Source organism: Danio aesculapii, chromosome 25 (genome assembly GCF_903798145.1).
Source record: "Danio aesculapii chromosome 25, fDanAes4.1, whole genome shotgun sequence".
NCBI lineage: Eukaryota > Metazoa > Chordata > Actinopteri > Cypriniformes > Danionidae > Danio > Danio aesculapii.
In genome coordinates, this window is record NC_079459.1 from 32,519,224 (window position 1) to 32,536,993 (window position 17,770).

The following is a 17,770-nucleotide window of genomic DNA, read 5'->3' on the forward strand; positions in this document are numbered from 1 at the left end:
CCTAAAATCCAATGAACAAAGAGGCACAAATAACTCAAGATCATTTTCGTTTATTGAAGTTTTGTTTTGAAAACGCTGTAAAAACCTAATAAGTTTCATAAATTATCATGTTGTTCCAAACCCATCAGACCACATGTCTTCTGTAGGACTCAAAATAAGAAGCTTTGAAGAATGTTAAGCTGCACTTTTTCATACAATTAAAGCAGATGACAATCTAGCGCTCCAAAAAACAAACTATTCAGCCGCACATGTATTTAACTAACACATAAATAACACATCCTGAAATGTAAAGTTATGCAAAGCTGCAACAAAGTAAATATATATATATATTTTATAAATAAATTTTAAATAGTAATAAAAAATTCATGGAACTTTAAATCGAACTCGTTCACTGAATAAAATTGATGGCATTTTTGCGTCATTCACGTTTGGATCAGCATGAGGTTAAAGAGTAAATCATTTTGAGCAGGATTATTTTTATGTACAAAATCCATTTATCACATGGTACAGAAAGTACCACATGTGTTTCTCAACCACGTTCCTGGAGGAACACCAACACTGCATGTTTTGGATGTCTCCTTTGTCTGTCACACCTATTAGTCTCTGCTAATGAGCTGACGATCTGAATCAGGTGTGTTTGATTAAGCAGACGAGGAAATGTGCAGTGCTGGTAGTCCTCCAGGGACGTGGTTGAGAAACACTGATCTACACCGCTCGCGCATGCTTTATATTTCACAGTGTATAACAGAGCTGAGATTAGAGGCTCAAACACACCAGTCAGTTTAAGAATCAGCCATCATCCGCTGCTAAATGCTAGACCTTCCCCTTCTCCAGCTCCATCTGCGTGTCCTCCTGAATGCTGACGGATGTGTTCGGCTGACAGCAGTTCAGCTGATGCTCCTTCCAGTCCTGCAGAAACACACATCCCCCAAAAAATAAATAAATAAATAAATAAATAAATAAATAAACAAACAAGCTGGAGGTGGATTAATATGATGCTGAATTATGGTTAACTCTATTTAAAGTAACACTTTACAATATGGTTGTATTAGTTAGTGCATTTACATACATGAAGAAACGATGAACAATACCTTTATTACAGTATTTGTTCATGTTAATTAATGAAAATATTTAATTATTGCTTGTTTGTTAACTCACGGTGCATTAACTAATGTCAACAAGCATGACTTTGGATGCTAATAATGCATTAGTGAACTATGATTATTGACAAATACTGTTCATGCACTTGCTGCGTCCCAATTCTTATACTTAAACGATGCCCTAAAAGTATGACTGTTTTTGTAAAGGAAAAATATATACTTTTGATTTAAATATTTTCCAGTGGGTTAGATATTAATAAACAGTCATACAAACATCTTTACTGAAGCCTCTCTACTTGATAGCTGGTCTCGTGCGTCCATCATGTTTGTAGTTTGTTTACACTTTTCACCTGCGTTTGTAGTTTTAATCGAATTCACCTCCAACGCGTAATGTATAGTGGGGAATATCAGCGGTTAGAGTATGGATGTTTCTACACCATCCGGGAACCTTTGGCATACTTTTTTCAACACACTACGATTAGGGACATACTAATTCTGCTTTCAAATACTATTTAGGACGCATAGTATGTGAATTGGGACGCAGCATTTGTTCATGTCAGATAATACAAGAGCGTCAGCGCAATAGCCTAGTGGTTAGCGCGTCGACATATGGTGCAGTAGCACGTCAGGGCGTCCCGAGTTCGAATCCCGGCTTGAGGACATTTCCCTACCCTACCCCCTCTCGCTCTCCAACTTTGCTTCCTGTCTAAATACTGTCCTATCTAATAAAGGCCAAAAATAAATCTTTAAAAAAAGAAAAAAGAAAATACATGAGCCAACATTGACTAGTGAAACCTTATTGTAAAGCGTGACCTAATATAGTTCAATTCAATTCACCTTTATTTATTAGCGCTATTACAAAGTTGTGTCAAAGCAGATTCACATAGAAGATCATAGTAAATTGAATCCGTGTCAGTTCAGTTTTCAGTGTTTACATTCAGTTCAGTTTAGCTCAGTTCTGTGTGGTTTAATAATCACTACTGAGTCCAAACACTGAAGAGCAAATCCATTGATGCACAGCTCTACAGATCCCGAACCATGCAAGCCAGTGGCGACAGTGGGGAGGAAAAAACTTCACCAATTGACGAAAGTGAAGAATTAAAAAACCTCGAGAGAAACCAGGCTAGGTTGGGCACGGCCATTTCTCCTCTGGCCAAATGTCTTGTGCAGACCTGCACTCAAGGTGTTGGAGGCTGGAAGCTGGACCTCAGCGAAGACTAGTCTGTCCCTGGACAGTTACCTGTTTAAAGCTTTTAGTTACTAGTTAATTATTTAAAGTTATCAGTAACTAATAACTTTAATTTTTTATATTTGATTGAAATGCAGTGATGTGCATCTTTTGTAAAGCTGCTTTGAAACAGTAATTGTGAAAAGCGCTATACAAATGCACTTGAATTGAATTGGTTGCTCTCGAGGTTTTTTTTCCTTCACTTTCGTCAATTGGTGAAGTTTGTTCCTCGCCACTGTCGCCACTGGCTTGGTTGGTTTAGGACTTGTGGAGCTGCGCATCAATGGATTTGCTCTTCAGTGTTTGGACTTTCAGCAGCGAAAATTAAACCACACTGAACTGAACTTCAACTCTGAAAGCTGGACTGACAGTTTCAATTTACAAAAACTTTTATGTTAAGCTGCTTTGACACAATCTTCATTGTAAAAGCGCTATAGAAACAAAGATGAATTGAATTGAATTGAATGTTCGGTCTAGACTCACCTTTCGCTGACAGAAGCCGGAGCAGTAATGAACTTTATGGCAGCCTGTGCACTCACTGGATGCCTCTCGACCGCAGTTTACACACGTGTGCTGAAACACAAACCACAGTAGTGTTTACCTTTCTCAAGTTTGTCTTCTTGAATTCAAATTCGACGTCATTTATAAGTAAAATAAAACTTTTATATTCTAATATATATATAGTTATATTCCCATGCGATTTAAACAAGAAAAAGGAGGTTTTCTATTGGTCTTTTCCAGCAGAGCATGTGTGTGTTTTCAGCCCTTCTGCTTTTCATCTGCAGATTCTGATAGTCCTGCTTCACTCTCTGTCACATCTGAACAAAAGCACCTGCCAAACTCAGCAGGTGACCGAGTGTGACGGTCATATGTGCTTCCAGCTCGATCACAACACACATCTGAAAACATCAACTAGATAGATCAGCAGAGCCCGATGCCAGACATATTTCAACACTCAAAGCTTTGCTCTATTAAATCTGATGAGTTCAATATGGTCACAACATAAGCAGAATACTAATTACTGCATATCTGTATCCTGTATTAATGATATGTAAAATAACACTGGCCTTACTTTAATGATGATTTCTGTGATTTTTCCCTCAGGTTCTTCAGTGAGTGAAAACGGACTCTGAAAGGACTGAGAGAAATACAAACACAACATGAATATGTGAACGAACTAATATAATTTAGCTTCTCATTTTAATTTGTCACATGTCTGAGGCTATTTTCCTATATACAGTAAACGCCCTTTGATGTTAGCTGACTGTTCACCAGACCTTTTACCATTTTTTAAACCGTGATCTGAAACATTATGAATAGTAATATTTATAATTAAAATGTTGACATCTATTAATAACTACAGCATGCTAATGACATCTTAAATCATACACCTTGGCAAAACAAATAAAAACATTAAAACTGGCTAATTTATGTTAGCAACGTGCTAATTCATGCTAGTGTTATGCTCATGTTAACAGTATGCTAATCATGCCACAGTATTTAAGCATGTTAGAAACATGTAAGAAACATGACAATAAATGCTAGCATGTTAAACATGCTAGAAATATGCTAGTACTGAGTAAAATGTTATCAACAAGTTAATTCATAATATTTTGTCACGTTGGAGGCCTTTTTGTTATATATACACCCTCTGTTATTAGCTGAGTGTTTACCAGACTTTACCAGTGATCTGAGATTATATCAATAGTAATGTTGACAGCTATTAATAACAACAGCATGCTAATGACATCTCAAATCATACAACATGACAAAACTCATAAAAACACTCTGAATGATGATTTAAAACATTAATAACAGGCTAATTTATGCTAGTGCTCTGCTCATGTTAATGGTATGCTAACTATGCTAGAAACAGACAACATGTTAGCTTGCACAGTATTAAAGTATGTTAGAAACATGTGAGCCACATGATAATAAATGCTAGCATGTTAAACATGCTAGAAATATGCTAGTACTGAGTAAAATGTTATCAACAAGTTAATTTATATTCATTTGTCACGTTTGAGGTATTTTTGTTATATAAACACCCTCTGTTATTAGCTGAGTGTTTACCAGACTTTTTAACAGTGATCAGAGACGATATGAATTGTAATATTGACAGCTATTAATAACAACAGCATGCTAATGACATCTCGATTCATACAACATGACAAAACTCATAAAAACACTCTGTATGATGATTTAAAACATTAATAACAGGCTAAGTTATGCTAGTGTTGTGCTCATGTTAACAGTATGCTAACCATGCTAGAAACATACAACATATAAGCACCGACAGTATTAAAGGATCTTAAAAACATGTGAGCCACATGACAATATATGCTAGCATGTTTAACATGCTAGAAATATGCTAGTACTGAGTAAAATGTTATCAACAAGTTAATTCATGTTTTGAGTTCAAACATTTTAGCCACATATGCTAAACCAGACTATTAAAGTGCTACTTACAAGCTAATAAACGCTGGCAGCACATTAAACATAGCAGAAACATGCTACAAAAAACAAGAAAAAAAAACCCTACTGAAAAATCCAGCTTAAACCAGCCTAAGCTGTTTGGCTGGTTTTAGCTGGTTGACCAGTCTGGTTTTAGAGGGGTTTTGACCATTTCCAGGCTGGTTTCCAGCCATTTCCAGCCTGGTCTTAGCTGGTCAGGCTGGAAAATGACCAGCTAAATCCAGCTTGGCCCGCATGGTTCAAGCTGGTTTTGGCTGGGCTGCAGCGGCTAGGCTGTTCACGCTGGTTTCAGCTGGTTATCTCCCAGCCTGACCAGCTAAGACCAGCCTGGAAATGACCAAAACCCCTCTAAAACCAGGCTGGTCAACCAGCTAAAACCAGCCAACCAGCCTAGGCTGGTTTAAGCTGGATTTTTCAGTAGGGAAGAAACGAAAATGTGATGGCTATTTAGGCTAATAATATACAAAAGACACAGGAATCATGTAATTATGATGCTAAAATAAAAGAATAAAAGAAATGACCTTTCAAAGTCCACCTACAACTTCACTGTGCCCCAGCCTGGTCTGTCACATTTTTGGATCCCCTTAAAACATTTCCCTTGTGTTCCGCACTATTAGCACGTGTTAACTTAATCTATTTGTGTTGTGAGGATTTGCAACACATCTGCTGTCTTTTTTTAATTTGCTGGTGTTTGCATGTGTTTTCTTAAACTGCAGCAGGTTAAGCTCTCTTGTGCACTGTAAGCATGTGTTAAGAGTTTAACTTTATGGCTATGATACTGACCTCTTTTTTTATGTGTTCCGGTTTTGCATGTTTCCTAACTAACATCACTTATTTAATATGCATATAAATGTATATGATGGTATTTATTTTGTATTGTTCTGCTTTTTATGTTAATGCTCTGTATTTGATTATTTCTGCATTATTTGCAAATAGGAAAATCAATAAAAAGTTCAAATCATTAAAAAAAAAAAAAAAAGTTTCAAACATTCAGGGAAAGTTTTCTCAAGCCAGTGTTGAAGTGTGTTCACCTCTTTCCTGCCGCTGCTGTTTTTCTCCAGGCTGATGGCAGCGTGTGCTCCGCTCTGACTGGCTTGTTTGGCTTGTGCGATGAGGACTTTGAGCTGCTGGACGTTATTGAGCAGGGTGTTCGCCATCTCCTCCAGGTACAGCCATGTGCGCTGCTCGCCCGTCTCCAGCCCGTTCAGTAACGTCGCGGCCGGAGGAGCTTTAGACTGAACCACGGCCTGCTGAGGAACCACCGCCAGCGCTGGAAGAGTGGTCAACACTGAGGAGAAACACACAACTTTTCAGATGAGTTTCATGCTAGAAGCTAAGGGTGTAACGGTAGCCTACACATAATTAGCAAATATTTTCAATTCTGGTGTTTCGGTGTGGTATGCACTGGATATGTACTGAACAAAACCAGTGATGTTTTTACTTTAACATTCAGACCTTGATCAACCTAGCTATATATCACTAGCAACATACTAATTCATGCTAACAAAATATTACACATTCTAGCAACCCACTAGGAACACAATATCAGTATGCTAGAAACATGCCATCATTATGCTCACTTATGGTAACAGCATGTTAATTAATGCTAACAATATTCTAATCTATAATAGCAACAGAAAACATGACAAAGATGTTAAACATGCTAACATGGTGTAACAAAACATGTTAGCAACATGCTAACTGACTGACTGAAAAGCTTCCAATTCATACTCGAAACATGATATCAGCATGTTAATCCATGCTACTGTAGAAACATGCTGCCATTATGCTAACTTATGGTAACACCATGCTAATTAAATGCTAGTAATTCAATAAAACAATATTTTAACTCTGTCAGAAACTATAATATAAAAATAAAATATGATCACAACAGGAAAATAATTAACATCGATAAACATGCTAAATCATATTAACAATGTGGCCAGACTAGATGCTAGAAAAATCTTAATAGATGCTAGCAACATGCTAACAGACTTGTGCGGTGATAAAATATTTAAAGATGAATCCACAATTTTCTCAGTAAACCAGTTTTAAAAATGACAATTTTGGTTTAGATTCCACCTCTGTTGTACCTAAAAACACATTGTGATATTTTAATACATGCTAGCAACACGCTAACGGACTTTTTATGACTTAAAACCAGCAAACTTCAAGCTTTTCAAAAGTTATTTTAAACTTTTCGACCTGGTTTTGTCAAGACAGCATTAGAGTTTGCACAAACATTTACTCGTGCAGTTTTAAATAAAATTATTAAAAGAGGAAGAATAAATTTGCTCATTAAACCACTGGACAATTTTGGTTTAGTTTCCACATTGGTTGTACAACACATGCTAGCAACTTGCTAACAGACTTGTATATATTTTTTTAATGAAAAAGCCACAATTTGCTAATTAAACCAGTTAAAAGGGACAATTTTGGTTTAGCTTCCACATTGGTTGTATCGAAACGTACGTTGTGACTTAGAAACATCTTAGTACATACTAGCAACATGCTAACAAACTTGTATAGTTTTTTTTTAAGACAAAGCCATGATTTGCTACGTAAACCAGTTTTTAAAAAGGAAAGTTTTGGTTTAATTTCCACCTTGCCCTGCTGAAAAAACAGCTTAAACCAGCCTAGGCTGGTTGGCTGGTTTTAGTTGGTCGACCAGGCTGGTTTTAGAGAGGTTTTGGCCATTTCCAGTCATTTCCAGCCTGGTCTTGGCTGGTCAGGCTGGAAGATGACCAGCTTGACCAGCCTAGCCAGGCTGGGAGCCCAGCCAAAACCAGCTATGTCCAGCTTAAACCAGACTGGTCAAGCTTTAGATTTAGCTGGTCATTTTCTAGCCTGACCAGCTAAGACCAGGCTGGAAATGGCTGAAAAACAGCCTGGAAATGGCCAAAACCCCTCTAAAACCAGACTGGTCAACCAGCTAAAACCAGCCAACCAGCCTAGGCTGGTTTAAGCTGGATTTTTCAGCAGGGTGGTTGAACCTATATGCAAATTATGACTTCAGAAACATCTTAATATATGCTAGCAACAAGCTAACAGTCTTTTAATGACTTTTCAGAGTAAGACCACCAAACTTCAAGCTTTTCAAAAGTTATTTTAAACTTTTAGACCTGGTTTTGTCAAGCCAGCATTAGAGTTTGCATTAACATTTACTCGTGCAGTTTTAAATAAAATTATTAAAAGATGAAGACTAAATTTGTTCACTAAACCACTGGACAATTTTGGTTTAGTTTTCATATTGGTTGTACCTAAATGCACACTGTGACTTCAGAAACATCTTAATACATGCTAGCAACTTGCTAACAGACTTGTATAGTTTTTAAAAGCCACGATTTGCTAATTAAACCAGTTAAAAAGGGACAATTTTGGTTTAGTTTCCACCTTGGCTGTACCTAAAAAACACACTGTGACTTTAGAATGAGGGATGTGCTGATACACCGCTGCTAGAAGCCTTGCCTGAGCGATTGAAATGTTCCTGTGGGACGGCTGTGTTTGTAGAGGTGAAGCATAACTCTGACAGGTACAACCTTGACGAGTACATTTACAGTCCGTCCTCATCCGATCTCCCTTTAACCCTGACCTACATTCACTTTAAAAGCTTTTGTTATAAGAAAGAAAGGCCAAGTGGCTTGGAAAATGTGTGCCGGACAGACAGAAGAGGACACATTGAGCATGTGGGTGTTTTAATAACGTCCCAGACTCGACTCTATCTCAATGCTGTTAAGGAAATTTGTGTTAAAACATAAACAATATCTGACCCTCTGTTGGTAAAGTCAACCATCTGTGTGAGTGTGTATTTGTTTATGTGGTTTACGAGGACATGAATTTGTATTAGGACCTAGTTGTACTCTAGTAAAGTGGTTTATGAGGACATGATAGATGTCCTTGTAATTCGCCACAGTGGATTAAACTGCCAACTATTCCAGCATATGTCTTACGCAGCGGATGCCATCCCAGTCGCAACCCAGTGCTGGGAAACACCCATGCACACTCATACACTACGGCCACATTAGTTTATCTAATTCCCCTATAGCGCATGTTTTTGGACTGTGGGAGAAACCGGAGCACCCGGAGGAAATCCACACGAACGCAGGGAGAACATGCAAACTCAGGACAGAAACGCCAACTGACCCTGCTGAGGCTTGAACCAGCGACCTTCTTGCTGTGAGGCGACAGCACTATCTACTGTGCCACGGCATCGCCCATATATTATATTATATTATTTTCCCAGTGATGGGTTGCAGCTGGAAGGGCATCCGTAAAAACGTAAAACATATGCTGGATAAGTTGGCGGTTCATTCCGCTGTGGCGATCCCAGATTAATAAAGGGAATAAGCCGAAAAGAAAATTAATTATATCATATTATATCGTATTATAACATATTATTTCATATTATATTATATCGTATTATTTCATATTATATTATATCGTATTATATTATATTATATTATATTATATTATATTATATTATATGCACGGTGGCTCAGTGGTTAGCACTGTCTCCTCACAGCATGTGTGGGTTTCCTCCGGGTGCTCCGGTTTCCCCCCCAGTCCAAAGACATGTGCTATAAGTGAATTGGATCAACTAAATTGCCCGTAATGTATGGGGTGTGTGTGAATGCAAGAGTGGGATGGGTTGCGGCTGGAAGGGCATCCGCTTCGTAAAACATATACTGGAATAGCTGGCAGTTCATTCCGCTGTGGTGACCTCTGAAGAATCAGAGACTAAGCTGAAGGAAAATGAATAAATGAATATATTATAGCATATTTACTCAAACTAAAGCAATTGTATTGCTTAAAATAAATATTAACTGTAATTTAAAAAATAGAAAATAATAGGACCTTTCAGCAATTTTTTAAAATATTAAATATATATATTGACAATTTAAAAAAGCAAAAAAATGACAAAAAAAGAGAATAAACATACAAAAAGTGTAATAAAACTAATTTATCACATTGGAAAAACTATATCAATATTTAAAGGATTTTAGAGCTAAAAAGCAGATGAGTTTCAAACTATCTGAGCACCGCTTCTACATCAAGACGTCAGTATATTTGAGTATTTTTCTGTGGCAGAGCTGAATCTTGCTGTAATATTACGATCCAGGGCTGCAGACACTTATTTTACGGCTATTGCTTGAATCAGTCTGAGCGAGTTGAGGTCAGGGCGCTCTAAAAGAAAAGTGCTGAAGCATTTCGCTCAGTCTTTTACGGCACACACAAGCTGACAGAGATAAAACGAAGGCGAGAACGATCATCTTCTGAGACACAGAGACGCTCTGAAACACACGTCACGCTGCCCAGAGAAACACCTCTACAGAAATCAAGACTGAACGCAAACCCTCATCCTGTCTTCTCATGAACAACAAGACTAGAAAGGCAATGACAGGTCAATATATACAGTGATGTGTGGATCAATTGCACATTTCATAGTTTTGTACATTTTATATTGTCATAATTTGATGTATTTGAGCGAAATATATTTGGCACTGTACAACTGCAGTTATATGCTATGGCAAAATGTTAATAAGCTGCTAAACCTGCTGGCAATAGTTGTAAATCATGTTAGCAATGTACTAAAACATGCTAGTAACATGCTATCAGTGCTTTAAAATGTTAGCAATGTGCTAAAACATGTAAACAACACTCTAAATACATGGTAATTAGTATTTTGGTATTTCACAAACAATAAGTAATGTACTAAAACATGCTAGTAACATGCCATAAGTGCTTTAAAATGTTAGCAATGTGCTAAAACATGTAAAGAACTCTCTAGATACATGGTAGTTAGTTTTATGTACTGTACTAAAATATGCAAGTAACACGATATGAGTGCTTTAAAATGTTAGCAATGTGCTAAAACATGTAATAAACTCTTTAAATGCATGGTAATTACATACCGGAAATGATGTATTTCTGAGTAAAATATTTTGATGACATGAAAAACTACGTTTTTTCACTAGCATGTCATTACAGTAATAAAAACGAGCTAGTGGTGTGCTAAAACATGCTGGCAACATTTCTGCACAGTGCTAGTATTGTGGTATATCGTGTACAGCAAGTAATGTACTAAAACATGCTAGTAACATGCTATCAGTGCTTTAAAATTTTAGCAATGTGCTAAAACATGTAAACAACTCTCTAGATACATGATAATTAGTATTATGTAAGTAATGTACTAAAATAGGCTAGTAACATGCTATCAGTGCTTTAAAAAATTAGCAATGTGCCAAAACATGTAAACAACTCTCTAAATACATGGCAATTAGTATTATGGTTTATCATGTACCGTAAGTAATGTACTAAAACATGCTGGTAACATGCATATCAGTGCTTTACAATGATAGCAAAGTGCTAAAACATGTAAACAACTTTAAATACATTGTAATTAGTATTATGGTTTATCATGTACTGTAAGTAATGTACTAAAACATGCTTGTAACATGCTATCAGTGCTTTAAATGTTTTAGCACATTGCTAAAATTTTAAACAAATCTCTAGATACATGATAATTAGTATTATGTAAGTAATGTACTAAAATAGGCTAGTAACATGCTATCAGTGCTTTAAAAAAATAGCAATGTGCTAAAACATGTAAACAACTCTCTAAATACATGGCAATTAGTATTATGGTTTATCATGTACCGTAAGTAATGTACTAAAACATGCTAGTAACATGCATATCAGTGCTTTACAATGATAGCAAAGTGCTAAAACATGTAAACAACTTTAAATACATTGTAATTAGTATTATGGTTTATCATGTACCGTAAGTAATGTACTAAAACATGCTCGTAACATGCTATCAGTGCTTTAAAATTTTAGCAATGTGCTAAAACATGTAAACAACACTCTAGATACATGATAATTAGTATTATGTAAGTAATGTACTCAAATAGGCTAGTAACATGCTATCAGTGCTTTAAAAAATTAGCAATGTGCTAAAACATGTAAACAACTCTCTAAATACATGGAAATTAGTATTATGGTTTATCATGTACCGTAAGTAATGTACTAAAACATGCTAGTAACATGCATATCAGTGCTTTAAAATGATAGCAAAGTGCTAAAACATGTAAACAACTTTAAATACATTGTAATTAGTATTATCGTTTATCATGTACTGTAAGTAATGTACTAAAACATGCTTGTAACATGCTATCAGTGCTTTAAAATTTTAGCAATGTGCTAAAACATGTAAACAACTCTCTAGATACATGATAATTAGTATTATGTAAGTAATGTACTAAAATAGGCTGGTAACATGCTATCAGTGCTTTAAAAAATTAGCAATGTGCTAAAACATGTAAACAACTCTCTAAATACATGGCAATTAGTATTATGGTTTATCATGTACTGTAAGTAATGTACTAAAACATGCTAGTAACATGCATATCAGTGCTTTAAAATGTTAGCAAAGTGCTAAAACATTTAAACAACTCATTAAATACATGGTAATTAGTATTACCGTTTATCATGCAAGTAGTGTACTAAAACATGCTAGTAACATGCTATCAGTGCTTTAAAATGTTGGCAAAGTGCTAAAACATGTAAACAACTCTCTAAATACATGGTAATTAGTATTATCGTTTATCATGCAAGTAGTGTACTAAAACATGCTAGTAACATGCTATCAGTGCTTTAAAATGTTAGCAAAGTGCTAAAACATGTAATCAACTCTCTAAATACATGGTAAGTACATACCTGAAATTATGTATTTCTGAGTAAATTATTTTGAAGACATGATTAACTGCAGTTAACTTGTAAACAACTGTCTAAATACATGATAATTAGTATTGCTGTATATCATGTACTGTAAGAAATGTGCTCACACATGCTAGTAACATGCTATTAGTGACTTAGAAAGTTGTTTTAGCACATTGCTAACATTTTAAGTACATTGTAATTACATACTGGAAATGATGTATTTCTGTGTAAAATATTTAGCTGACATAAAAAACTCCTGTTATACACTAGCTTGTATTCAAGTAATAAAAACCTGCTAGCGAAGTGCTAAAATATGCTAGCAACATTTCTGCACAGTGCTACTATTGTGAAATATCATGTTAGCAATGTACTACAATTTGCTAATAACAATTAGTATTATGGTATATCATGTACTGCAAATAATGTACTAAAACATGCTATAAACATGCTACCAGTGCTTTAAAATGTTAGCAATGTGCTAAAACATGTAAACAACACTTTAAATGCATGGTGATTAGTAATTTGGTATTTCACAAACTTTAAGTAATGTACTAAAACATGCTAGTAACATGCTATCAGTGCTTTAAAATGTTAGCAATGTGCTAAAACATGTAAACAACACTCTAAATACATTGTAATTACATACTAGAAATTATGTATTACTGAGTAAAATATTTTGATGACATGAAAAACTGCTGTTTTACTCTAGCATTTTAATAAAGTAATAAAAACCAGTTAGTGGTGTGCTAAAACATGCTAACAACATTTCTGCACAGTGCTAGTATTGTGGACTATTATATTAGCAATGTATTACAATTTGCTAAAAACATTCTATCAATGCTCTCAAATGTTAGCAATGTGCTAAAACATGCAAACGACTCTCTAAATACATGGCAGTTAGCATTGTGGTATATCATGTACTGTAAGTAATGTATTAAAATATGCTAGTAAGTGCTTTGAAATGTTAGCATTTAAAATGTGCTAAAATATGTAAGCAACTCCCTGGAATCACAGTGTTAAAACATGCAAGCAATGTGCTAACAAATGTTTTAATCATGTAAACAACATGCTAAAACATGCAAGTAATGTGGTAAATCATGTTTCAAATACTAATCATGTTAGCAACGTTCTAGAAATGCTCTTTAATACATGCTAGCACTATGTTAAATGTGTAATGTCAGATGCATTAACTCTATAAATAAATAATGAATGAATCATTGGTTTAGAGGTGTTATGAGGGATTGAATGCTCCAAGTATGCCTGACCCCATATCAGGACAGACCCGACGTGTCCTCCGTCCCACAAATGTGCCATTTAACAGAAGTCACCCCAACTGGACAGGGTACAACAAAAAAAAAAAAAAGAAATGCAGGACAACTCATTATCCAAGACTCACGCTGGGCTCAAAATGGCCTCAGTCTCGCACAAAGAGGCCTAAAAATAACAAGCCTTTTGTTTAGAGCCAAAAAAGAGTCAGAAAGAGGCCAGAGCCGGGCTTACGAGAGGGAGAGGACACGATCACAGACGGACCGCCGGCAGACCAGTCACTGACCCTCTGACACAAAACACACACTACTGTAAAAAAAAAAATCTTTGAATTTATGGTAGAAAATGGCAGATGTGGTTACTGGAATTTAACCATTAAAAATATAGAAGGAACGTAATATAAATCTCTAAATTTTACAGTAAATTGCCATATTTGATACTTGTTTTTGTCATACACCAATGTTTTGAAGTACTAACATCTACACAGCTTAATTTTTTAACAAAAATAAACAACCATAAGCGGGAGTGAATAAGAAAGTCACATGATGAAATCAACACTCCATACTAAAAGTAGAAGGTCAAAATGAGCGCACTGCATTGTTTTTAAATGTATTCATTTATTTATTTATTATAAAAATACATATATATATATTTCTCTTTCATTTTTTTTACATTTCAGTTTTACTTATTTTGGTCCATTAAGTGAAGTAAACTCCCCCCCCTCCCCCTCCGCTGGGAAACTATCTGTAATAAAATATGCAATTAAAGGCATATGTTTCAAATGTGTAAATAAATCCAGATACAGAAAATAATTTATTATTCAATTGATAATAATTTAATAATAATAATTTATTTCAATTCATTAAAAAAATAATAGTAATAAATATACAGAGAGAATCTAAATGCTGTCCATAAAAGTCTGGAAATACTGAATATTTCCAAATCAGTACTATGCACTTCTGTAGTTTTAAACTTTTAATTAAAAAAATAAATAAATAAATGATAATAATAATATAAATTATCTATCCATCTATCTATCTATCTATCTATCTATCTATCTATCTATATATATATATATATATATATATATATATATATATATATATATATATATATATATATATATAGACACATACATACACACACACACACACACACACACTACCCTTCAAAAGTTTGGGGTCATTTTTTTTCATGTTTTTTTATTAATCTGTTCATCAAGGCGCCATTTATTGTAAGTAAAAAAAAAAGTTACATTTTTAAATATTTATTAAAATTGTAAATTACTGCTTTCTTATTGTATGTAGTTTTAAGTACAATTATTATCCCAGTCATTATTGCTTTTATTAATATTACCATTAATAATAATAATAATAATAATAATAATAATAATAATAATAATAATAGAGTGATTTCTGAAGGATCATGTGACTCTGAAAACTGGAGTAATGAAGCTGAAAATTCATCTTTAAATCACTGGAATAAATGAATAAACTAAATGATAAACTACTTTTGAACAGTTATTTTATAATGCAATAACATTTCACAATTTGTTCTGTATTTTTGAATAAATAAATGCAGCGTTGGTGAGCAGGAGAAGCTTATTTTATAACACTTAACAATCATACTGACCCCAAACTTTTGATTGGTAGTGTGTAATATATATATATATATATATATATATATATATATATATATATATATATATATATATGTGTGTGTGTATGTGTGTGCGTGTGCAAGCATAACCCACCGGTGGTGTTAGTGTAGACGTCAGCGGCTGCAGGGCTGTCAGAGATGATGGAGGCTGTTTCTCCTGACGCCGATCGTTCGAAACTCAGTGTTCCTGATGTGCTGATCTGACCAGACGGAGACACTGTAACTGCAGCGCACACACACACACACACACACACACACACACATTCATCACACTGAGCTTTATGAACCACGTCACTCCACTCAATATCACACCTGAGAGTCATCAACAGTAATATTAATAATATATGTGTCTCTGGATACTGAAGGTGACGCAAAAACAATTGATTTCAGCTATTCTGTGCAGCTCACAAAGCATTTTTGTACCGGACGGACAAGCAGGGAAAAAACTGTAATGCAAAGCCAATTTATTTTCTGAATTTGGCTGAAATTTACAATCAATTTAATAATAATAATAATCTATAAAATATAAAAAATATATATAATAATAAGAAAAAATATAAGACAGAGAAAATGATAGTAATCAAAAGTAATTATATATATATATATATATATATATATATATATATATATATATATATATATATATATATATATATATATATATATATATATATATATAATTACTATATAATTAGGGGGGGCTAATAATTCAGGGGGATTAATAATTCTGACTTCAACTGTATATGTATATAATCCTTAAATACATTTATTACAATTAATTCTATTAATTTACAATGACTTTTACATCATAATTCCATATTTGACTGCACAAATTAATGCATTTTATTTAGTCTAATAAAGTTTTTAAATATTGTATAATATATCATATTTTACAGAAGAGAATTTTAATTATATACACGAATAAAATGCAAAATATAGCTAAAATCATGGGGCTGCTGAAAATAATGCATAGAATGCAAATCAAATAAGTTTTTATTTGCGTTTTATTATAGAATTACAAAAATAAACGTGTGGTTTCTTGCTGCTGGCAACACAGAAAAAATATTTACAATTGAATTAAATTGCTCGTCTATTTATTGACACATCAGCAACTTATGGCTCTATCATGACAAGATCAACACAGATAAAAAACAGATTACATAATAATAATAACTTCATATTTCAATGCAATAAAAATAATAAATACTTTTACCTAAAACAAATTATTAAATAATTCAATTTAACTACAAAAATATTAGTGCAAAGATTAATCGCATCTAAAATGAAGGTAAGTTTTTACATTAGATATGTGTATGTTTATATGTATGTTTAGGTATGTGTAACACAAACACATACACACAGTAAAATCTAAACTATACAAGATATTAAGGTTTACATATGATTTATATCATATGCATTTTTATTTTATATCTAAATATTAATAAACATTTTCTCACATACATGCATGTACAGTAGAATTCAGAATTATTAGCCCCCCCCTAGATTTTTTTTCTCTTTTTTAAATATTTCCCAAATGATGTTTAACAGAGCAAGGAAATTTTCACAGTATGTCTGATAATATTTTTTCTTCTGGAGAAAGTCTTATTTGTTTTATTTTGGCTACAATAAAAGCAGTTTTTTATTTTTTTAAACACCATTTTAAGGTCAAAATTATTAGCCCTTTTAAGTAAATCTTTTTTCAATAGTCTACAGAACAAACCATCGTTATACAATAACTTGCCTAATTACCCTAAACTGCCTAGTTAACCTAATTAACCTAATTAAGCCTTTAAATGTCACTTTAAGCTGTATAGAAGTGTCTTGAAAAATATCTAAAATATTATTTACTGTCATCATGACAAAGATAAAATAAATCAGTTATTAGAAATGAGTTATTAAACTATTATGATTAGAAATGTGCTAAAAAAATATTCTCTCTGTTAAACAGAAATTGGGGAAAAAAATAAACAGGGGGGCTAATAATTCTGACTTCAACTGTATGTTTGTATTTATATAAACAAAATAAATATACACAATAAACACACTTACATACTTTTATTTTAGATGCGATTAATCAAGCCCAGCACTAAAAGATATGTTTATTGCCACTTTGGCAAATTATGGCTATTTCATGACAAGATCTGATAAAGATAAAAACAAAAACATAATAACAACAGCTTCAAAAATCAAATTTAATTTAAGGAAATATTTTAAATACTTTAACCTAAAACTAATCATTACATGGGACTTAATATGCAAATTTTTACAAGATCTATGATGTCCCTAAGGTGTGTGTGTGTGTGTGTGTGTGTGTGTGTGTGTG

The 17,770-nt window shown here is 33.8% G+C and overlaps 1 protein-coding gene across 1 annotated transcript in view; it reads right to left on the reverse strand.

Annotated features, from left to right (window-relative positions):
- Positions 1 to 451: 451 nt before the first annotated feature.
- The window catches only part of LOC130219219 (deformed epidermal autoregulatory factor 1 homolog), a 27,455-nt gene continuing 10,136 nt past the window's right edge, over positions 452 to 17,770 (reverse strand). Inside the window, exons 2-6 of the mRNA XM_056451536.1 lie at positions 15,542 to 15,670; positions 5,835 to 6,091; positions 3,401 to 3,466; positions 2,812 to 2,901; positions 452 to 909 (exon numbers count right to left, since the gene is read on the reverse strand). Of these exons, the coding sequence (XP_056307511.1) occupies positions 814 to 909; positions 2,812 to 2,901; positions 3,401 to 3,466; positions 5,835 to 6,091; positions 15,542 to 15,670 (638 nt within the window). The 3' untranslated portion in view covers positions 452 to 813. The remainder of the gene's footprint in view (positions 910 to 2,811; positions 2,902 to 3,400; positions 3,467 to 5,834; positions 6,092 to 15,541; positions 15,671 to 17,770) is intronic.